The sequence below is a fragment of the Sebastes fasciatus genome, chromosome 13 (genome assembly GCF_043250625.1).
Source record: "Sebastes fasciatus isolate fSebFas1 chromosome 13, fSebFas1.pri, whole genome shotgun sequence".
Classification (NCBI taxonomy): Eukaryota; Metazoa; Chordata; class Actinopteri; order Perciformes; family Sebastidae; genus Sebastes; species Sebastes fasciatus.
Genome location: NC_133807.1, coordinates 18151497 through 18175911, shown reverse-complemented (window position 1 = coordinate 18175911; position 24415 = coordinate 18151497). Strand labels below are relative to the sequence as shown.

At 40.2% G+C, this 24415-nt stretch overlaps 1 protein-coding gene across 5 annotated transcripts; it reads left to right on the top strand.

The window, feature by feature from the left end:
* Window positions 1-1777: 1777 nt before the first annotated feature.
* Window positions 1778-23017, top strand: med25 (mediator complex subunit 25). Of its 5 annotated transcripts, none has more exons than XM_074655920.1 (20): window positions 1779-1920; window positions 5807-5956; window positions 6059-6104; window positions 6210-6334; window positions 6467-6565; window positions 6939-7059; window positions 7232-7388; window positions 9532-9671; window positions 9820-9895; window positions 10230-10483; window positions 12655-12756; window positions 14827-14909; window positions 15004-15061; window positions 15151-15258; window positions 15861-16037; window positions 19279-19389; window positions 19589-19660; window positions 20628-20798; window positions 20919-21039; window positions 22423-23017. In XM_074655920.1, exons 2-20 carry the CDS (start codon window positions 5832-5834, stop codon window positions 22524-22526), a joined length of 2250 nt encoding a protein of 749 aa, XP_074512021.1. In that variant the 5' UTR covers window positions 1779-1920; window positions 5807-5831; the 3' UTR covers window positions 22527-23017. The 5 variants fall into 5 exon arrangements, with proteins under 5 accessions (XP_074512023.1, XP_074512021.1, XP_074512020.1 ...); XM_074655919.1 differs by having other exon boundaries at window positions 14824-14909; window positions 19282-19389; XM_074655918.1 differs by having other exon boundaries at window positions 14824-14909.
* Window positions 23018-24415: the final 1398 nt, after the last annotated feature.

Genomic DNA, 24415 nt, shown 5'->3' with positions numbered 1-24415 from the left:
GCACCATAGGAGTGCAGCCACAGAAATGGAATAATTGAATTCACTGGATGCACAAGAATAGAAAGCTACCAGTTTAGCTAAAGGAATATTAGGCAACCGTCATCTCACAGTAGGGCTGCACATTCATTTGTAATTCAATTGCATTAGTTTTCTAACAGAATTGTTGAAAGATATTGTGAAGCAAAAAAGTTCGAACAACTCTTATCTTTGGCAGACTTCACACTGCTAATGGTGTCTTTACAGGTCTCTCTAAAAAGTCAATCAGACAAGTCGATCAGACAAGTCGATCAGATAACAAGTCCATTCACATCACTGTGCTCAGATCTCTGTACTGGCTTCCTGTGTGCCAAAGAATTGATTTACAATACTACTGTTTGATGATAAAGCAGTGAATGGTTGATACATTTCAAACTGGCTGCAATGTTATGAACTGTCCAGACCTCTTGAGGCCTGCAGTCCCAAAGGTCATGGTAATTAGGTGATAATTAGCAAGTAACCTATTTGAAATTTCTTTGGAATTACTGCCAAATTACCCCAATATTTACCTCAAAACTGATCGAAAATTACTTTATTATAAACATTATTTAACTATTATATGATAAAATAGCATATAATGGTTCAAATAGGGCCCTTAGGCTTGAGAAAACCAAAACTAATAGAAGACACTTCTGATCAGGCAAGAATCTCACCATTGTGTGACTTATTGTCTACACAAATGTAACCTGGTAGCTGATGTAATGATTCAGGGAGTTTTGAAAGAAATTTCAAAGAAGTTATTTGCTTATTATCATCTGTTTACCACCAGACATGGAAATAAGCATTTCAACTAACTTTGTATTCTTTTCTTGGAAAAGTATTAAATAAATTACCAGCTATTTGGAAATAGCGGAATATAATTATTAAATAAAGTCATTTTCGATAAGTTTTGAGGTAAATATTGGGGTAATTTGGCAGTAATTCAAATGAAATTTCAAATAGGTCACTTACTAATTATCACCTAATTACCCTGAAAGTTGCGGACCTGTAAAATGAGTGTTTTTTTTATATCTCATGTAAGGCACTGTGAATTAACAGGTGCAAATGAACTTACCTAGATCATAATGCACACGCTGCACTTTCGTAGACTAAGCTACTGGAGTTACCCTGCACTATACTCATTTTTAACAGTCTCTTCTGCACTATATTCACTTTTTTAATAGTCTTGTATCCCAGCTGTTACTCTGCACTACATTCAGTTTTAACAGTTTTCTTCATCTCCTTGTATTTTTATATCTGGTATATTTTTTTGTACTTTGTACTTTGCACTACTAACTTTTTTACTGCCTCTTTACTAACATGTTTTGCACTATGGAACTGTGATGCTGAAAACTTGAATTTCCCTCGGGATCAATAAAGTTACTATCTATCTATCTATCTATCTATCTATCTATCTATCTATCTATCTATCTATCTATCTATATATCAATCTATCTATCTATCTATCTATCTATCTATCTATCTATCTATCTATCTATCTATCTATCTATCTATCTATCTATCTATCTATCTACCTTAGTCTACTTGCAACATTATAATAAATTGGTGACATGAACAAACATGAGCTCTTAAAGAACATTATTTTTTTTTAATGTTTGGATGCTATGGACCAATATATAAAATAATAAATGCAATGTTTGTACCTGTAGGAGGCAGCACTCAGAGCCACAGAGAGTTTCCTACTGCACAAAAAGGAAAAGGGGAAGAAGAATGTTCGTGACGTCACATTGTGTGTGTGGGCGGGGCTGTTTATACGTCACTTCCGTCAAAATACAACAAATGGGTTATGTTAGCATGCTGTGAGTTCATTTCAAACTCATTTAACGTCATATTTGTGTTTATCTGAGCGATCTCACGATTCTACTGGCTGCCGTGAACCACCAGGTCAGTCCACATCACACTTTCTTGCTAGATAGCAGCTAGTTGAGGCTATTTTAACCAGATTAAATCGCTCACTGACGTTTATCTGGAGCGTTTAGCTAGCACTGACTGCAGTTCAGCTGTTGTTGTTATGGTGATATCATTATGTCATTGTGTACTATTAAACATTATCCATGTAATCTCCCTTTTACTCAGGCTAGTAAACTCTGTTTCTTCTTTTAAATCATGCCTCAAAACCTACCTTTACAGGAAGGCCTTTTTTATAGCAATCCCTTGTTTTAAATTTCATTATTGTTGACTTTTTGTACAAAAGTCTTAAATTCAACATTTTATTTTGGCCTATGTTTTTATTTTTTTTATTCTGTATTAATTTTATCTAGATTTTTGCACTATTTTAACTTATGTAAAGAACTTTGTAACTATGTTTGGAAAGGTGCCCCAAAGGGGATGTTGAAACTCGGGTCACATAGAGAGGAAATATCTGCCACTACTATGTTTTAACTAGAAGTGCTGCAGTTGAGAAACCCAGTAAACAGGATGAGACTGTAGAAACGAAAGTGGAAGCAAACACCCAACAATTTTCTTTATTTGTCATTATGTCAATTCCAGCAAATCAGCAGTCAATTGTGGAAGTAATCCCTTGTTAACTATATAAACATGTGATAAACAATGATAAAAGTATTAATCCTATAACACTGTTTTTACTACTGAAACAGCATATAATCATGGTGGTGCTGTATTGACCCCAGTGCTGTAATACTCACACTGGCCACTGTAACTCACAGCTCTAGTGATGACATGTAAATTCCAAGCAACCTCGCAGCTGCAGGGGGCCCAAAACAGGGAATCTGGCAGAGGAGGTACCAAGGTCATATGTATGGCAGAGGGTATATGCTGATTAGTAAGACAGAGACCAGTAGAATTGAGGAATACTACGATTTATGATGACAGGAAAAGAGGGGTGAGTTCTTTGTTCCAAGTATATAAGGTTATGATGTAAAGAACGCGGGCAGATGTGTCCGGACCTTCTCGGGTTTTGGTTGTGTTTGTGTCTGTTGATATTAAACACGATGAAAACTCTGCTTCTTGCAAAATACTTGTACAGCATCATGTGATTCATTTGAGTAACCTGTGTTGACTTTCTGACACCATTAAAATTGAACATTGAAGAACATTGAGCTGGAATCTCTGCCGTTCCTGGCCCAAGGCTTGAGATTTCCAGACCCAACACAATGGAAATCTTTGGTTCCTTCAACAATGCTCATAAATATGTATATATAAAGAATATTAAAAGGCTGGAATAAGTACTGTAAAAAAACAACCTCATCAATTTCCAGGCAGTATATGGACAAATACCTGTCAATCTCCGAAGACATATAAGTCAAGTGGCCTACCTTCACATTTGAGTAGCTTCATGTCTTCATGTAACTCAGGAGTAGGGTTGCAATTTTCTTTATTTGTCATTATGTCAATTCAAGCAAAGCAAAGTCATTGTCAATGGAAACCTTTGGTCTCAGGTTCCTTCATTAATGCTCATAAAATATGTATATATATATATATATATAAAAAAGGGGAAATCACACAAGTAAATGTAAAAGCAAAATGATTAATCTAAGGCATAAAATAGTGCAGTTGAAATAAATATAAACAGAAGTAAATATAAAATAGTAATGTAAATGTAATTTTGTGGAAGACAATATTTCAGATGGGAGTGTAAACAGGATGTAGTATGCATACGCATGATGAGAAGTATTATATGTACACAGAGGTGTAAACATGAATGTAGTATGTAGTAATTAGTAGAGAGAATTATTATTAAGATTGAACTTTATTTACATGTGTGATGCTTTTTGTATGTATAATGTTAACTAAAGAAGAAAATAAAAAGTTCTGGAAGGAACAAGAGCAGTTGTTTCTTTCTCTATATTCCAAAGAGAAAGGTCCCTACTAATTTAGTTGCAGATTTTCCATGCAATCTGTAGTAATGAGTATTGGGAAGCTTGGATGCTTGTAAAGTACTGCTGCTCATCTCTCCCTGTTGATGTGTGACTTTGCACTGGAGTTAAGAACTTAAATTCAGGAAATAAATGTAGTCCCTAGTTCTTCTGGTTGAAACCCAGATAAGGTCCCTGCAGTGGAAACGCCCTAGTAATAGTTTTTCTGCTATATCATGGAGGCCTCTCACTGATCCAACTTTCTCAGTCCTGATACCGATAGTGATACCTGGGCTTCAGGTATCAGCTGATAACAACTACCGATCAGATACCAATTAATTAATAATCTGTATGCCTCACTGTCTGCAAGTGACTGGGATCAATCTTTTATGTGTAAGATAACATCAGGCCTGACTTCAATATCGCTTTCATAACTTTTTAAAACAAAATGTAAAAAATAAATACATAGATATACATTTATTGGGTTTTATATTTATTATTAAAATAATAAATCGTACACCAACTTGGTTAAAAAAACTTCAAAATTAAAAGGAATTATAATTCAATTTTAAAACCTTTTTTAATATAGCAACACATTGGGCAAAACTTAAACAGGAATTATATTTCCAGTCTATAATGTATATAGTATATAAACATAGAATTGAATTCAATATATCGTCCCCATTGTCACAGATAACCGATCCTGCTGTTTGAGTCAGTATTGGTCCGATATCTGATCCATTATCGGTATTGGTGCATCTCCATTTATGAGAAGTTCTAAATATATACAGAGGTGTAGACAGGAGTGTAGACGTGCAACTGTTTGTAAAACAGTACTGGATGTAAAGTATGTAGAGGTAAATAAAGGTAAAGTGACAAGTGATGAGCTCATGGAGCTCAAGAGTTCAGCAGTGTTTATGGACTGCGGGATGAAGCTGTCCCTGAGCCTGGTTGTGTGGGACCGGATGCTGCAGTACCGTCTGCCAGACGGAAGCAGGCAGAACAGTGTGTGGCTGGGGTGGTTGGGGTCTGTAATAATCCTGTTGGCCTTCTTCTTACACCGCTGGGTGTAGAGGTCCACCTATTTGCATATGTAGGAATATTCAACTGAAAAGAACTGTATGAGAAGGGAAACCCAGTGAGTACTTTTCAGTTGCTCTGCAGACTGACTCGGCTTTTATTACTTGATCATAAAAGTCTATTAGATTGGAAGATTCCTGCCTTTTTGTCTTATTGTTTTTACTTCTCTGTCCATTGGCCACCACATTGTCGTGCAGAATATAATTATTGCACTAGTATGAATGTAGTTATTGCATAAGATCCAGTAGGCTTGCCCTCGAAAGGACAGTCATCCTATTGCACCTGAGGGATCATTTAATGCTTGCTGGAGTTAAGTGTGCTTATGGCCCAGGGAAGCCCACTTAACTCTGTGTACGTGCACTATGATGACTTTTTGAGGGCAAATCTTACCTTATAAGTGGTTTATTCTTGCTGTCACCCACCGGTGTAATGTGTCAATATTGCAGGAATAAGAGAGCATCGAATTATTAAGATTGAACTCTATTTACATGTGTGATGCTTTTTGTATGTATAACGTTAACTAAAGAAGAAAGTAAAAAGTTCTGGAAGGAACAAAAGCAGTTGTTTCTTTCTCTATATTCCTGAGAGAAAAGTCCCTACTAATTTAGTTGCAGATTTTTTATGCAATCTGTAGTAATGAGTATTGGGAAGCTTGGATGCTTGTAAAGTACTGCTGCTCATCTCTCCCTGTTGATGTGTGACTTTGCACTGTAGTTAAGAACTTAAATTCAGGAAATAAATGTAGTCCCTAGTTCTTCTGGTTGAAACCCAGATAAGGCCCCTGCAGTGGAAACGCCCTAATAATAGTTTTTCTGCTATACCATGGAGGTCTCTCATTTATAGAAATATAAAATCTGTCCCCTCTTCTTGTCCAGATCCACGGTGGCAGGTGCAGCACTCATGGAGCCGTCCACTAAGCCTGGGACCAACCAGGTGGCCGATGTGGTGTTTGTCATCGAAGGGACGGCAAACCTCGGACCTTACTTTGAATCTCTAAGGAAAAATTATATACTGCCAGCTATTGAGTAAGAACAATAAGACACTCCTCCTTTGCTAAGATATTCCTTTATTATTCATACTGTCATGTCTAAATGCATATGTTTTATTTGTGATTTTATTTACAATAGATTTTTCAATGGAGGGCCCCCAGCAGAAACAGATTTTGGTGGAGATGTGAGTGTTTCCCCCTTTTTTAATGAGAAAAGCATTTTTTTTTTTAGAAAAGGATGTGTTAATATTGCTAATATAAATATTCCTGTCTTTCTTATGTCCTTCTAGTATGGAGGGACACAGTACGGCCTTGTGGTGTTCAACACAGTGGACTGTGCTCCTGAGTCATATGTCCAGTGTCACGCACCAACCAGCTCTGCCTTTGAGTTTGTCTCGTGGATCGACAGCATACAGTAACTTATTAAACATGATTTACTTGATTATTACACAGTTGATATTCTTGTGGTTAAACCTTGCTTTATTTTATCACAACAGAGATAAATGATTTTGCAAATCTTAAATATGACTCTGTTTTTTCCACACAGGTTCATGGGAGGTGGAGCAGAAAGTTGTAGTCTAATTGCTGAGGGACTCTCTGTGGCCTTGCAGCTCTTTGATGACTTTAAGAAGATGAGGGAGCAAATGTAAGGCAGTCTTTTTGTTTCGCACTGCTAACTAATTCCCTGGAACATTTTCAAAGTACAATCACTGCCCACCAATGGAGGGATCATTACTAAGCAATTGCTCCCTTAAAAGTATTTAACACTTAGTCTACTACAGCTTGGAAGTGTATCCTGTTTGGTCATTATAAAGTAATGAAATCTGTGTGAGCAATCAAGGTAACAGAACCTTGTTCATGGACAAAATTGTTGACCTGTGACTTTTAAATTCTTACATTAAATATAACCTTTTTTTGAAAATCCACAATAAGTTAGCAACTCAATCGGTAATTTATTCTCAGATGGGCTCTAGTAGTGATGAAAATGTTTTTGCTTTCTCTTTTTCTACCTTTGCCAGAGGTCAAACCCACAAAGTGTGTGTGCTGCTATGTAACTCTCCTCCATACCTGCTTCCTGCTGTGGAGAGTGTCAGCTACACCGGCTGCACAGCAGACAACTTGGTCAAAATCATCAGAGATGTGAGTTATCACTTATATTGTCTCTATTAGGTGCTTAGTTGGGTATGACACATATAATTGTGTCATTATTTGAGGTAGTACTGTATCAGTGATATTAGTATTTGATTTACTTTATTTGATTAGGTAAAAAGCAAAATGAACATTACATGTATTTCATTTTCATGTTTTGTAGAGAGGAATTCACTTCTCTGTGGTGGCTCCTCGGAAACTGCCCGCTCTACGGTCTTTGTTTGAGCGGGCGTCTCCAGTAGGAGGTGCAGTTGAACCCCACCCAGACTACAGTCAGGACCCCTTCCACATGGTTCTAGTAAGAGGCATCTCGCTTCCAGGTGAGAAACATCATTCATTTGTTTGTGTGAGGGCCACTGCGCTCAGATCAGTTTGTCCAAATCAATTTAGATATTATAGTAATATACAGAGGCATTGACAAACTTGTTGCACTAGACTGTTGTGAAATCACTTAATCATTAAGTTGTTGGAGAAGGGGACCTGACAGGAGTTGGTTCTAAATGACTACCGTGTCCTCAAATGACTGTCCAAAAGGACAAGCACATCTTCCACATGCCATAAACTAATGTTAGGGCATACCGACACATGACCTAAGGATATTTGTACCATCATAAATGTCTGTGTACAAAACGTGATGTCTGACCATTCACACTCAGACTGTTCTGCAGATTGCCTCGGCTTTATTCCGTGTCAATAAAGTCCATCAGATCCACGAGATCGGTTTCATAGAAGTTTGTTTCTCTTATGTGTTTTTCGTAATTCCACCACAATATTTTCTGAAAGAAATAGAATTGCATTAGACTGTGAAGATATGTTTAACAATACTTATAGTATGTACTATCATGAAACCCCACAGATGGCAAAAGATATGTCTCACAACCCAGAATTTAAGCACTAGAATAACAGTCACTCATATATGCATTACCCAATCTTTACTAACCTCTATCAAAATGCCCCTGATAAAATAAATTGTACTGCTACTTGCTAAGCATTAAACACCAGACGAAGTTAGCGGCTGGCTGGTGCAGGTGGTCAGGTGTAGCCGGTTATGATTCTAGATGGCTGCAGTAAATGCAAATTCAAAAACGTATTATGATGTCATCAGTCAGCGCAATGTTATTATTTCAAAGTTCACGGTGTGATGATGTCATCAGTCAGCGCAGTAGCGATTAGAAAAAACATGCTTGTTGTTTACGTTTGTGTGCGAGCGGTTCTGATTGCTTCGTGTAAAGATAACTTCAACAGAACTGGGAAGAATACAAGTTGCCAAAAGGAAGACGGAGTCATGTCTCTTTAAGGGTGCAACAGCGTGCAACCAGCGTGATGAAATCCCGGTTGCAGTTCATCGCGAAGCAAGACAAGTCATGAGCCACAACACAGCAAGAGCTAGCGTTAGCGGCTAGCCAAGCAGACCGACGTCGTCAATACCGCAGTGGAGATACAAGTTTGACATCATGTCCAAAGCACAACAGATGTCGCCCGATTGGGAACATGTTGTGGGAGAGATAGAGGTAAAGTTACTGACACTGACAGCATCGGAGTTGAGTGACTTATGCGCAGCACTCGGTCTAACTGTGGATAAGAGTGACAAAGACTTTCCTCGTAAGCTGAGGAGGCATATTCTCCAGTATCTGGAAGGGGAAGATGTTACTTCACGAGAGGACGAAGGAATGTCTGTATTACTGCGCTTAAATGACAAAATTGACGACCTAAAAGAGGAATATGGCGATAGAGATGAGTCCCAGCCTCAACAAGTAGTGCAAGAATACCGCCCCGTGGACGAAAATGGTATTGCACCCACTAACTCAGATGAACAAAGAAAGTGTTTCTACCCCCCAATGCAAAGGAAGAAGCCTCTGTTGCTAGTCAAAATGTTGCTTATGTCCATCCACTGTACAGAAGGGAATTAAAAATAATTGGACAAATTGGAGAACCAAATCAAAAGGATAAATTATCATACACCAGTTTGGAAAGACAAATTCAAAGGATTGAAAAAAGGATATGACGAGGGAGAAGTTGTCGATGTCTCTTTAAGGGTGTAACACTGGCATTGTGTGTTATCTCCTTCCACGCATCTTTTTTTTTATCTTTTTTTTGTCTGTGCTTTTCAGTGTGGTGCTAAATTGCCCTTTTTATTATTTGTTTTCTCTGAGACACCTCCTCTACCAGCAGCAGACTTTCCATATGGTTGCAAGATACTAGCTGCTAATTTCACATGTGTTAACTGCAGCAGGAGGTGATGTGATTGGTCATGTGAAGTCATTCTTTAGTTGGCGGTAGCTTCAGCAGTCATAAATAAAGATTTGAGCTACCTTTCTGTGAGGAGGCATGGATTCCTTGGTAAATATGTCTTATCCGTCACGTTTAGTGAAGCACCGTTTTACTCTTACATTGGAAGCCTCCTTAAGTTTACATCTCAGGACTGTGTAAAACTGTTAAGCTCATCCCACTGTCTGTCTCCAGTGTCTGTTTCCTCAGGTGGGGGACCTGGGCCGCTCAAACCTGTCCTCCCTCCTCAGGCGCTGCCTGTTAGTCAGCCTCTTCCGCCTCTTGGTGGAGCTTCACAGCCCCCTCCACCCATGAACACAACCCACCCTTATCAGGTAATGGGCAAGCGGCCACGCAGCGTAAGGCTGCCTGGAGACTAATTCCTGCCGCCTGCTTTTGGCTCCGTTTCAGACAGTGGTGTTTATGCTCCTTCCCTAAAACGTTTTACCCAGCATTGTCTTCCTTTAATCTGCTTGCTGACAGAATCCGGCCCCCATGACTGCTGCTCAGGTGGCTGCACAGATGGCCGTGGAGGCAGCCAACAACCAGAAGAGTCGCTGTGAGTTACCAGTGGACTCTGTGGGCCTTTTGTGAACAATTTATGTTAGCCAAGCTTTTAGTTGCGTGGTTTCTGTCTGCATACTGTATGTGTGACTGTGTCTGCACTTGTCACTTTTTCTGGAAAACAATTTTCCAAAGATAGTATTGCTGTCCTTTTTTGGTATTTACTAGATGCTCTCACCAGGAGTGGACTATAATAACAGGATCTTTAGATTAGTAAAGATTAAAAGTAACCGGAAATAAAGGTCAGAATGGATTTATTTTTTTTATGTGCCTTGTAGGATTTTAAACTTGGTATCTGTTCTGACTTTTGTTCGCTCTGCCTTCTCCAGTCCCGGGAATGGTCAATCAAGGTCCTTCGTTCCCCAGTCAGCCAACCATCCCATCAGTTGCTGGGGTGAAGCTCAATTCACCCAGCCTTATAACAGTCACTACATCAACACAGCCCTTGATGCAACAGCAACAAGTTGCTCCCAATCAGCCAGTCCCACCCCCAGTACAGCAACCCAACCAGCAGGCGCAGGCACCACCTCAGCAGCAACCCCCCGTGAATCAGCCCATAGGTCCTTCAGCACAGCCCATCATGGTAAGTTATGATAATCAAGACCAATAATACCCATATTATCAGTTTTATTGTTGTTTTTTAATGGAAGTTTTCCATTTTCTGTTTTCGTAGCTGAAAATGTAACCATTATGTACTCGATGTGTAACCTGATAAGTAGACAGAGCCAGGCTAGCTGTTTCCCCCTGCTTCCAGTCTTTGTGCTAAGCTAAACTAAGTGGCTGCTGGCTGTAGCTTCTCATTTAATGGAAACATACGAGAGTGATACCAGAGTGGTGTCTTCTCATCTAACGCTATTCCAGCTATTCCTTTAATAATACAGAACATAATATGTTTATATAAACACTGCAAGGAAGTGTGTTTCAATACACACGTAATATTCGGTTTCAGAATATCCGACATGCATGTTTAGCTATTGTAGAACTGTGGCATCTCTTTACTGCATTATAACCTTTTCAGAATTGTACTAATTGTCTTAAGGGGGTGCTATAGTTACAGTTTAAAATCCCAACCAAGGCTTTGTTGCATCTCTGGCACTGTAAATTCAAATTAGATTACAGTTTATGTGCAGATTCAGCTTGTCTTAACCAAAATCTTTCCCTCCTGGTCCATCAAGTGACACCATATTGCATTTTCAAAATAATTGTTTTCTGTTTCACTTATTTATTGAGCCTGCATCATTTATCCCATCAACCAAGCTTTTGTCAGTGTTAAATGGGTGTCCTGAGTCCACCAACATGTTTAGATGAACTGCCTTGAGATCAAGACTAGACATACACAATTAAGTCAAGTCAATTTTATTTGTATAGCCCAATAATCACAAATCACAAATTTGCCTCAGGGGGCTTTACAATCTGTACAGGATACAACACCCTCTGTCCTTTACAGTACGACCCTCTCATCGGTTAAGGAAAAACGTAACCAAAAAAACATTTTAACAGGGAAAAGAAATGGAAAAAATACCCCAGGAAGAACTGAGGAAGGATCCCTTTTCCAGGATGGACAGACGTGCAATAGATGTTGTGTGTACAGACAGAGCAACAACATAATGAAAATACAATATAGACAATCCATATGACAAAAATGGATGCATATAATGTGAACATATATGAAGAGATGGATCCAGGTGGATGTCAAGCAGCTTCCAGGCGTCCACAAACAGATAGAGCCAGAGCAACACGACCTCTGTGCAGAAATACCAGGTTTAAACAGGCTAAATAGACATGCAAAAATAAAATAGCTGCGCATCATTCTAATGCTGATTTAGAATTTCAATGTCAACGTTATGGAAGTTAACCCTGTATTAAATTGTAGTTCATAATGTTTTGTGTTCATAAAATTATGAAGAAAAACAATATACGACTAAAATTTACAATATATTAACTTATTATGCACCAAAAAAAATTAACTTCCATGGCCTCCTCCATTTCTGACAACGTCAACAAACACGTCACAAGTCGTGGACTCCGAGCTTTCAGAAACTTTCCCACTTACAAGGTCGTAAATACCACGAGGGGGGGGCGTTCATATGGGCTCAACTCGTGAACACGGTAAACATGACCCCATTTGAAGGCACCATACATCAGAGCCAACATTCTGTGGAGTTTAAATAACTCACAGCACTCAGCTGAAGACTTGATTTGGTATTCTCACCCCCCTTGTAAACACTATCAATGTTTAAATCAGATTAATATTTTCAAATGCTAAAGTTAGATATCAGAGAACCGAGACTTGAGTCTGTGATGCTGTACTGCCAGCAGCCTAGAGCTGAGTTTGCAGACTAACACACTGTCTGAAGTCTAATATCAAAATGAATTTTAAATGTAAGTACTACTATCAGATCAAAACCAGAAGATGTTCCCTTTTCCCTAGAAAATCATTGTGGGTATAGTCAGTGTTGTTTTTTCCTCTGTTTTCCAGTTCATTCATTCATTCATTCATTCATTCATTCTTCTTAGTAGTACAACATACTTGTGAATCTCATGTTGATAAAGATTAAATTGCCAAATCTAATATTTAATGATGTTCCAGTTGAATTATGTACAGAATTACATGCTTTATATTATTCACTTAATGGAAATCATCTATTAGGCTGTGTTTTTTCCTTTGAATCAACTTGTATTTCCAACTGGTAAAGGGATTAAATTGTACTAGTACACTACATGTAACCCGCTCCTCTTCTATTTTCTTGACAGCCTGGTGTATCTGGACCTCCGGGCAATACAAATCCAATTGTACAGCAACAAAGTGTGGCCAATAAGATTGTAGCATGGACCGGTGTTCTGGAGTGGCAAGAGGTAATACCTAGTAAAAGGTCTGCTTTTGAATGGTTGGTGCCCTGAAAATAAAGCTGTAAAGTAAAGCAATATTAGAAACCTTTAAGAGAAAGTGTTGTTCAGATCAATCCCTGCAGTCGAATCACTTATAGTACTGACAACCGAATGTTAAGTGGTTAGTAGGAACTGTTAGAACTGGAGTCGGGAGCCTCTGCCCTGCTAACATACTGTGATCATCACCACTGTCTAACATATCACTGTTGTGAGTCTTTATAAACCACCTGTCATTGATTATTGTACAGTATGATTAATTGCACATTATTTTACCGTCCTACTACTATTGCTTTAGCTCAAGGTCAAATCGATTTAGTTTGCAGTTGCTGTGCTGAGCCAGGAAAATGGATGTTAATGGCTTTTATGCGACACTCATGAGGCCTTCAAGTGTTTGTTTGTGGACAGACTCGGATCAATCGCCTCTATTGACTATAGTCTCATCCTCCCCCTTGTGTTTGTCAAAATTATCTAAATCCGTTAAATGGACAGGAATAAAAGTGGGAAGCTCAGGAAACTCTAAATCTTGCCTGTGAGCATGTACAGCCACAAGCAACCCTGAGTGGACAGATTAGGAGCACGAAAACATTGCTCTTAATCTGCTATTTCCTTCTCCCGTTCCCTCATTAGGCTTTCAGCTCTGTAAGTGATTCTGTTTTGGAGTAATCTGTAATGTTGAAGAGAATTACACTACAGACACTAAAACTCGTTTGAAGAAACGGCTGTTGATAAAAACTCTCACAAGGGATGCCAGCACACTTGGCTGGAGCTCGCTCCGAGTACAGTGTTATCAATATGGTTCGCTCTGTTTTGGCTGAATTTCAATCTGTTAATTCCGGAAAGCTTTTGTTGTCTAAAATGTGGGGTAACTTTCCAGAATGGTTTTGCTGACATTATTTTTTTAATCCGCCACTGATTTAAGGTAGATGTGTTTTATGATAGGATTGTTTTGTTACTGTTCACATCTCAGGCTCCCTTTCATTCTAGCAAGCCCTGGAAATAGATAACCCATTTGTCTGCAGAGAAAGGCCAGCACAATACATTTGTAATGGACAGCACAGGGACTACAGTAGGCCTGACTAATATGTGATTGATTGATCATTGATCCTGCATTGATGCCCTGAAGATGAAGCGCGCTGGCGGTTTTCCCAGTGGGATTGCAGCCATTGATGCGCTTAGAAAGTACTTCTTTTTTCTTTCATTCTTGACGTTTTACTGAGGAACAGGTTATCTGCAGGTCTTTAAAAATCCATCCATTCGTCCGTTTTTTAATTGCTTGTCCTGATTGGGGTCACAGTGGCAAAAGGGTGATAAGGCAAGCCCCCACATGTCCTTTTCCTCAGCAATATTCTCCAACTGCTCCAAGGCCAGCTGGAACATGTAATCCCCCAGCATGCCCTGGGTCGTCCCTGCAGTTGTTCCTTCCCAGAGCATCTCCAGAAAGAGACACCACGGGTGTAATGGATCACAACAGCAACCCATGCACCCCATATCATGCAGTGCCTCTGCAGTTAGAAGAGACTGATTTCTTGAGTTCCTTGTCTGTTTATTCGAGAGATGAGGCACCCAGTCTGCAGAGTGGGGAAAATCCTGACACTTCTTCATAATGCATAATCTGTTATACAATTTTGACAGTGTTTTATCTATTCTTTAGGCAGAGCAGGATATACTCCCTTAACCTTGAACAAAACAGAGACCCATTCATTCTATCTATTCTTAACACAAGACACAGGAAAACATGTTTTTGCAAGAGCTTGACCTTTTGCCTAGTTACAGCAGTGTACAGGCTTAGTGAAGTCAATCAAAAGGCTGATCCTATATAACTGATTTTACACTACAATTACCTTGTTGAATTGAAAGTATGGTGGTTCTGACTGCTTTGTTTATTATTTAGTTTGGTCATAGGGTCAGTATTGTAAAGATTACTTAACAGGTATCATGTGGGATTTTGAAGTTGTTTGCCATGTGCTCCAGATGTTCTTTTGTCTAACTTTCCTCTTCTGTTTGTGTCACTCCTCACCCCCCCCTTTCCTGCAGAAGCCTAAAGCCTCTTCTATGGATTCAACCACCAAACTCACACGATCTCTGCCATGTCAAGTGCATGTTAACCAAGGGGAAAATCTGTGAGTAGCCAATCAAACACTATAGACTTTATCTAAAGAGGTGTTTTTTTTCTCGTGCACATAGTTTACCTGCTGCCATTGTGTCTATAAACAGAAACACAGACCAGTGGCCACAGAAGCTCATCATGCAGCTGATTCCACAGCAACTACTGGTGAGACCATTTTTTAAATGTGTGAAAGTGTTGTGCTTCTTTTATGAATGATGCATAACAAAGTCCTCTCTTGCCCGCTCCTTCTGCAGACGACCTTAGGTCACCTCTTCAGGAACTCCCGAATGGTTCAGTTTCTCTTCACCAACAAAGACATGGAGTCGCTGAAAGGCCTGTACCGCATTATGGCCAATGGCTTTGTAAGTTTTCAAGCACTCTATTTCCTGAGATTAAGACGTGTGTTCCCTCCATGTCCCCAATCATATCCATCATTCAGTACACCTCAATACATTTTCCATGAGTGCAACTGAGTGCAGGTCCCACCTCTGTCCAGTAGTTGGACTGAGCATGAAGCTGTGTTGCAGTGTTGTGTTAAAGACTCTAGAGGGGGTTCCAGGCCATACATTTAGTCACCTTCAAGCCTGATAGTATGATTTTAATTTTAAACATGCTTTTTCATCAGCTCAGACAAAAACCTTTAATTGTTTAGATTCAGTTCCAGAATAGGGGTTTTGTCAGTGTGGTGCATTGTTAATGAGGTAATACCATTGAGAAATAGCAGAGGCATTAATAGTATTCAATCCGGCTGGGGCTCTGCCTCGTTGCCTGAATTTGATTTACGGCCCAGAAAGCACAGTATGAATTAAGTTAATACCATTTGCATTCAATTTATAAAACTGATATGTTTGATTGGGCAAAGAAGCTCTGGAGTAAGTTATGTCCCCCAAGCCCGAGCCCATCCCATAATTACAACAGGCTCCCATGTCAAGGTCTTAATCTGCCCTGTGACCCCTCCCTGCAGGCCGGCTGCGTCCACTTCCCCCACACCACCTCGCCCTGTGAAGTGCGGGTGCTGATGCTGCTCTACTCATCCAAGAAGAGAATATTCATGGGCCTCATCCCCAACGACCAGAGCGGCTTCGTCAACGGCATTCGGCAAGTCATCACCAACCACAAGCAGGTCCAGCAGCACAGAGCGGTGAGTGGTGATAGCCAGGAGGAGAGAGTGGGGGCTGGTGGGAAGAGAGGAAGGTTTCAGTGTGGAGCGGGGAGACCAAAAGGAGGTGATAATGAGCAGGCATTATAGAGCAGCACTGGGGAATTGAGGTGCATTGTTTACGGCATTAAGGTGCATTGTTATTGACATTTCATTTAGCACGTCCAGTATCTTCACAGCAGCCACTAACGTCTCTCACTCTGGTAGAGGCTAATGGGGCTAGCATTAGCTAAATTCCTACTGCAACATTATCTGGCTGTTGCTCTCCCACCTCATTATCTCTGCTTTAGTGAGGGAAATATAGGTGCAACACATACCGTGTGCACTCTTTATGTTGAATTGGTTGCATCCTGTGCATTATGTACTGTGATAGGTTATTGTTTATGGTAAATATACTGTGTTAACATGCATTAAGGTGTAAAAAACAAGCGATTTGATGAGCATTTTTCAAAAAATTTGGAAAAATAATCAGCAGATTCATCAATATTGAAAATAATGTTAATGTTAGTTGCAGCCTCTGTCTTGTTTTACATTACTAGTGCAGTGTAATGCCATCCCATTAGTTAAAAAATACATTCATGCGTCCTTGTCAGTTGATTACTTCATAAAAACACAATCATATCATAATCAAATCAAAATTCATAAAAAGCACACTAGTTGCTCCGCCATCTATGCTATAGTATGAAACGGTGGAAAGTTGTAGAGTCGGCATTGAACAAAGCCCAACACGGTTAGATATGCATTTTTAAACTTCCGGCTGCACAGATGTTAACATTACATGAGTCACGCTGTAGCAGACGCCATGGAGTGGTGTGTGTGCCAATCTTTAGGGACGGGATCAGGAAAATCTAGAGACGAGGGCCTCTCCTTCCAGCCTCGCTGCTAAAGGTAGACCACTTCTTGTCTCCGAGTTCATTACAGGTTACAAATGCTGCTGCCTTGTCCACATGACATGGAGATTTCACTTCCCCTCTCTGCTCATCTTCATCCCTGGAGACAGGGTGATTTAAAATGTGTCCTCTGGATTAGCTGTCTTTTCCATCACAGGGCTCCACTCCAGCTTATTGCATCCAGTGAGGAGGGACGCTGCGTAGCTCTGAAACAATGCAGCATCCAGTCACAGAGAAGCAGCAAGTCTCCCATTTAAAAATGAAGCTGGTTGTCTGGATTACATGAGTTAGATTACAATTTTGTCTTCGCAGTGTGCTCTCATCAGCGGCGACGGCGCTTGTTTACTCACCCTTCTAATTTTATGTCTTCGCAGAAGCACGTCAGCCCTACAGTATATGTAACTTGAAGCCGTGTGTGTGTGTGTGTGTGTGTGTGTGTATGAGCATCAGGGCATTTAGAGAACGCACAAGACATGAAATTGTAATGAAGTTTTTTTTTTTTCTGGCTCTTGTGTATCATCACATATTCAGTGCTGCATTGCTAATAGGGACGCGCTACAGCAATCTTAACGTAATTAAAATTTCCATTTGGACCAGTAGTTCAGGGTTCTCGGTGCAAAGAGCTGGAGTGGCATTCTTCAAGAACCAGTTTGTTCTCTTTTACAGCAAGACAAAATTGAATATTTCACCCCTGAAAAGTGATGCAGGCCCTAAATCGTGATCGGGGATTTTACAGGTTACTGGGTTAAAGACGGGAGATAAATCATTGACAGGAGAAGAGAGAAAGAGGCAGCTGGTTTGTTAATGTTCTCAAAAGACCTAAAGCTGTGTGTTGCGCTGTTATAGTTGGTCAGAAAACACACCGTGCATTAGCGCAGTGGTGATTTGTTCAGATTCAGCAAGATGGATGAGTGAAGGTGTTTTTCTATCGCTTTATTTTTCCCTGAGTCTAGTTAATAATTTGTGTTTTAGAGGAGGGATGAAACACCCCTCATTCCTCTCCGTCTCTCCCTCAGTGTAGAAACACACAAGCCACCACAGCACAGCTAACTGCTGCCTCATATGTTGCCTTTTTAAGCAGTCTCCATATTGCGATTTTAAGTACAGGAGTGTGCAAATAAAATGTGAAATGGGGTCAGTGTACCTTTTTCGAGTTATATTTCTGAATAATCAGAAACTACCTAGCAGGTGTGTCTGCAGAATCTGCTGGCAGGTAAAGCAACAGGTTGCTTCTTTTCTTCCTCCTCGGCATTTAACTCCGGATGGATATTGTATATGACTTTTTTTCCTCTTTAGACTTTGCTAACAGTTTTAGTCATCAAGCTTCAGTTTGTTTTTAAACCGTGAAATCTGAAGCATCAAACAGTGCAGCAGGTGGTGCTTGAAGTTAAGTCTCTACCGGTGTATCATCACATCCATGTTTGTTTTTGCTTTCCATCTGCACACTCATGAACAAAGTGAATATTTGGTTTCAGCCCAACACTCTCAAGGTTGTTAACACCGTAAACACCCATTACATGCGGAAAATATGTGGACTGAAAATACAGATTATGGATTGATCATAACAATACAAGAATATCCAAATATCAAATCAGAGGGTTGTAGTTTCAGATTTTTTCAAATTAATTTTTAAAGGATAGGTTTACACTTTTTCATGACCTGACATGGGACAAAATCCACAGCCCCCTTTCGTGCAAAGATTCAGAGAAAATGTGGTGCTAAAAAGACTTTAACCTCGGAAGATACCCTCTTGATTTGTCTAACTCAGACAGCTGAAGCCTCATCTTTGCTTCAGCTGAACCTCAAAATAAATTTTTGCACAAAACGATGGCTGGTGATTTTGTCCCCGTCGCTCACATTGAAATTGAAGGGATCTCTTTAAGGGCTAGTATGAGAAAGACCAATTACAGCGACCAGTAAAGCTTTTAATGTACTTATGGGCTTGTGACTATTTATGTATTGAATTCTTTATCCAAACAGTCTCATTGAGATCAAAATCTCTTTTTCAAGCAAACCTACATAGAACGTGCTTGTTTGTGGACAGACCACAGTGAGGATGATGCTCTCCTCTTCTTTGACGGTTGTGGTGCTCTGGAGCAAAGCGGTTAGCCACCTTCAGTCTTTAACCTAAGCACAGGACAAGCAAGAGGAAAAAACAATGCGTTTGTACTGCAGGGCCTCTGTAAGGTGTTAATGAGTATAGAGGTGAAGCAGAGGTGAGAGAGAAGCGTGTGCATGCTGAGTCGATATATAAAGGTGATAAAATGTTCCGTATGACACCGTTGGAAAAAGTCTACTTTCTGCTGTTTCACTTTCTCTCTGTTTCTACGCAGCAGTTGGGAGGAGCAGGTCCGATGCAGCCTGGTCAGGTCGCCCCCAACCAGAACTTCCTCAACAGGCCACCTGGCCCCATTCCTGTCTCACACGGCAACGTCCAGCAGCAGGTAAATGAACCATCTCTGTGCTGGCATGTCTGCCTGGGGTTTCACACCAGTTTCCCTTTTTCACGCTGCCTGTTGTTGACACCTTTTACTGCCCTGGTGCCCGCTGATCTCTGCATGCCTTACTGGTAACCCTTTCCTCCACTGTTTTCTCACACTCTTCCTCCCCCTCCTCCTTCTCTCTGATCTGTCCTGTGTCCAGTCTGTGGTGGTGGGCATACCCCCTGTTAGTCAGGTCTCAATGATGGAGGAGCAGCAGAGGCAGAACAACATGGTGAGACCGCAGTAGCCTCTTAACATACAACCAACATGTGTTCAAGGTGTCCACGGGTACTTTCCTACTACTATTACTTTAAGGGCTTTTTTTTAGATCATCTTTCAGTTATAGGTTTTTATCTTTTTCCACTGTGCAAATGATAAGTTTCCTTGAACTACATAGATTAGCACACGACAGATTTATCAGTACAATGTACATTTTCCAACACAATGTCCTTTATCTGTCCTTGTTTTATGTTGCCCATATAGATATAGTGTCAGTAATAACCATAAATAAGAAGTAAGCTGCTTTTTTCTGCGTTTATTTTGAATGGTGTTAAACTCATTTTCAGTCTTTGTGGACATCCTGTCTTTTTTTAGGAATCCTGTGTTATACATGTAGAAAAACACAGACGCACTGTCAGACCCATTCCACTGCTCAGCATCAGGCTGGCAGACAGCTAACTTCCTATCAGCATGTGTCGACTACCCGTCCCTATTGAATGTTCCTCTTGTAGCATATCTCATTTATAACATGCATGCCTTCGTTTGTATATTTTATTGAATAGGAACTCTTGCATTGTGCATGAAGTGACGAGCACAAAACCAACAGCACAGATAGACCTGTTCCAAACATGATGGTTCACTTCCACCCTGTATAACTGTTCCTGTTTATACTCCAAGGCTGCATTGATGTCATCTAAAACATCTTAGACAATAGCTTCACTAATACCAGCCTTAAGGTGGTAAACACTCCTGTATTCCATATAAAACCAACAAAGAATTATTTTCAACATATGCAAGTCGACTTGTGACAATCACTTCTAAAAATGCCCTGACAGGACGTAACCACTTACTCAAATTTTTGACCAGTAACCAAAATCTACAGGAAATTTTAATCTTGGTATCTGTATGTTCTATTTTTCTGTTTTTTAGAAGTAGGTCATAATTGGTTTTCTTATACGACATCTTAAACTTTCCTTCAGATGACGATGAGAGCAGCCGGACCAGCCAACCAACAGCCGCCGGTCAGCGGCGCTCCACCCAATCAGGTCGCACAAAGCGGACAAGCGCAGCCCCAGGGTCCCATACTCCGCCTCTCAAACCCTGGAGCCAATCCACAGCTTCGTAGTCTTCTCCTCAGCCAACAGCAGCCAGTAAGAGTGCAACAAATGGCTGAGTGAATCAGCCTGTAGTAAATGTCTCATACAGTAACTTCTGGGAGTGTGAGATTGTGTAGAGGTTAACGTGGCTCTTCTGTCTCTGTGTCTTTGCAGCAGGGTGGAGTGTCTCACATGTCAGGCATGATGTCCCACCAGGGTTTAGGGCAGCAGTTGGTCCATCCGGCACCAGGAGGGGGGGCTCAAATGCAGGGCCAGTGGAGGCAACCCTTGGGAGGTCAGCAAGCACCCCCCACAGAGGTGGAAAGAGTTCAGAAACATGTGACTCAAGTTGACCAAACTTTTAGAATATAGGTCTGAAAATTCACTCTTTGAAGGGTGATATCCAAAAGAATAAAAAAAAAATTCAAAAACTCATGTTGATAAAAATTGAGTTTCTTAGTCAGACATCCAAAGATAAATGTAGAAAGGCCTTAAAGAGCAATTTTAGTTCTTTTTATCCCATTTACTACCAATTCATGCCAATTTTACATACATACATTACATTTTTATTTTTTACACATTTTTACAAAACAATGTTTTTTTCTTCTAATTTCACATGCAGCCATCTGTATCTAACAAAACTTGCAGACATGCTTGAGTTAGATATTCCATCCCAGTGTGCATGCTGCCCAAATTTCTTTATATATTACTTCATTTTTGTGCACATTGATTGAAAAAAATCACAAAACTTCTGGTGCATTTATATATTGATTTGAAGCTCCAACTTTGAAGATCTCCATTGTTAAAAGATCAATGTCCTTTTGGTGGCCAGACTATGGTCCTGCAGCATGGTCCTGTGCGCTGAGGATGACTTACAGCCAGTGAGAGAGGCCCCTTGTCAGTCATTGGTTGCCATTTGTGTTTTGACAGGTGATTCGCACTGCATTTCCTCAAAAGACAATTCAAATACTGTATTCTAAATCTTTTTCACCTCGCTCTTTGAACACAGACGCTTTGCAGTTCACCTCTGCCCCGACACTACCAGTGGTATCATTCGATTGTAATGCATGTTCATTTGTGTTTATTATGAGCAATATGTGTGAATAATTACTTCAAAGAAAGAAACAGCCATGTTCACACTATGCTCGTCTAGATTTGCTCTTCATTTGTTGCTCAGGTTTGATTTTCTGACAAAATAGAACAGGAATACATCATTGTTGACTTAGAAGTCCCGGGTGTCTGAGCTTTGAGGCAACACATTTATGCACGATGTAAACATTTCAAATCACTGTACGGTACACAACAGTAAAGTACCTTGGTGTTTACCTATGTCAATCAAATCTCAAGTGCCTCTAAGTTGACCTCCCTAACAAAATGAATGGAAACAGATGGCTGCATGGGAGAAAAAAAACACGCTTGAAAATGTGTGGTATGATAGTAATATAAATATAGTTTCCAGATATAGGGGCAAAGCATGACTAAACTGCAATTCAAATCCAGAATTCATCGTGCTTACTGTGTGTTTAATTAAGGATAACACTTAAACGTACTCAAAACTATAAAACATTCTCTATGGAAAGTATCAATTCTGAAAAAAATAAAGAGAATCCATAATTTAAATCTTTAAATCTCTTCCTCTCTCTTCACCCCCTCCCAAACATCCCAAACTTGTGTGCAGGTCAGATGCTGATGTCTGGAGGTCAGAGAGGTGCTGTACCCCAGCCCGGGATGACCAGTGTCTCCAGTGTCATGGAGGACGAACTTCTCATGGACCTTATCTGAGCGTTGTGGAGTCAGAAACAGGATTTTTAGTTGAATCTCATCAGCCATTTGCCAGTTTGGACACATGTATCCGCTCTGTTGCTTTATTGCTACAAATGTTCAACATAATTAAGGAACAAATCATGAGTAGTTTCGGGGGGGTTTTCTACGGGACTGAGCAGCTGAAGTTAATTAGGGGCAGACAATGCAAGCATTAGTTTTTCATGTAAATGGTCAAACCGACAGCACGCTAATCCTTCATGCTACTCACCGGATGAAGCCAAACCAGTGGAAACAGTCAATTATGTTATGCTTCTGGACTCTACTTTTCTATAAGTTTTTTTTTTTTTTTTTTTAGAATTTTATCATTGTAACCAAATAGTGTTATTTTTCCTTTTTAATTGAAATTTTTATCTTTTTTTGTTAGGTTTCTTTTTTATTATTATTATTATTATTATTGATAAAGATGTTTTATTAGGATAAAATAAAATGATGGAGTATTGAGCACTGAAGAAGTTGTCTTCATTGTGAAGAGGTTTTGCTGTTGCACTTGTGCTTGTGACGGCCAGCCAGAGTCTCCACCGTCCTGCCTCCCCCTGTGTGAATGCAGCTTGGACCCTTAAGGTGAGAGAGAGAGAGACTGAAATAGACTCAGTAATAGATAGTTCAGTGTCTTTTTCTGCCAAATAGTGTCACAGTGTTAATTTTAACTACTCCAATATGTCGTGGAACCATAGAGAGTCCCCTCGTGCCAAGTAGTCCTACCAGATGGCATCAGTTGGCCATGTTTCCCTTGGCATAACGTACAATCAGGCTGACCGCATGCGCACATGGCAAACACTCCATATATATGCCCACAGTCTGCTTTCGGAACGTGCTCTTGCATGCACACACACACACGATGCATGCGAGTTAAATCCCGCACACCAGCAAACACTATCCTGTCATGTACCTGATGATGACTGATGGGTGCTGAAGCTGTATAGCCGAGCCGGCTGAGGAGAGTGACACGGGTGAACTTTGCTCAACCTCACACGTATGTTCGTGACACGTTCACGTATCGGTTTGTGCATTTTTTTTTTTTTTACACTTTGGACACTGTGTACACACACATGCACATTCACCAACAGGAAGTGATGTCAGTCCCTGTCACCTGGGAGACAGAGACGGTTGCTAAGATACCGTGACAGTGGGTTCTTGTTTCTGAGCTTTTCCTCAGCCCCGCTTTCACATGGACTCACACAGATAGACACTAGTCCCTCAGTGGCTGGTGTTCATCCCTCCCATCCCTTAATCACTGGCCGGCCCTCGGAGCCCCGGCTTAGCTTCACTTTATCTTCCTCTCTCTCACTCTCACTCTCTCCATCTCCATCTATCTGCCTCTATCTCACTATCGAGCTATTAGCGCCTGTCTGAGCTCATAAGTTTTTCAGTATCTCTTTTAATAAAAGCAAAAATGTTCACAGGTCCATTGATGAACTGTAGTGGTAAATAAAATGGTGACTAAAGTGACCTCAAATCATGATGGTCGTTCAGCAAACATCCTCCATAATAATTTTTGGAAAATCAATACTTAGCGAATTACATTATAAGAACAGCATTGTTTTTTATGCTTTTCCCTTTAAACCTTCCTAGCCTCATAAAAGCTTCATCAATTTGATGCTTTTTATTTGCTCTAAAAAAAATTCTGGTTCCAGTTGGGTCTATTATATTTCCCCACCAAGGCTCATGATGTTAGTATGTCACCATGGTGATTCTGTAGGTGTGTGCGCAGTATGTCCACATTTTGTTTTGTTTCTTACAGAAACTTAATGAAGTAACCTTTTGTTCTTTCAGAGAACCATGACCTGATTAGGTTCGATTTTCTCAAACATAATAGAAATCCTTCATCTATTGAAATACTAAGTTCA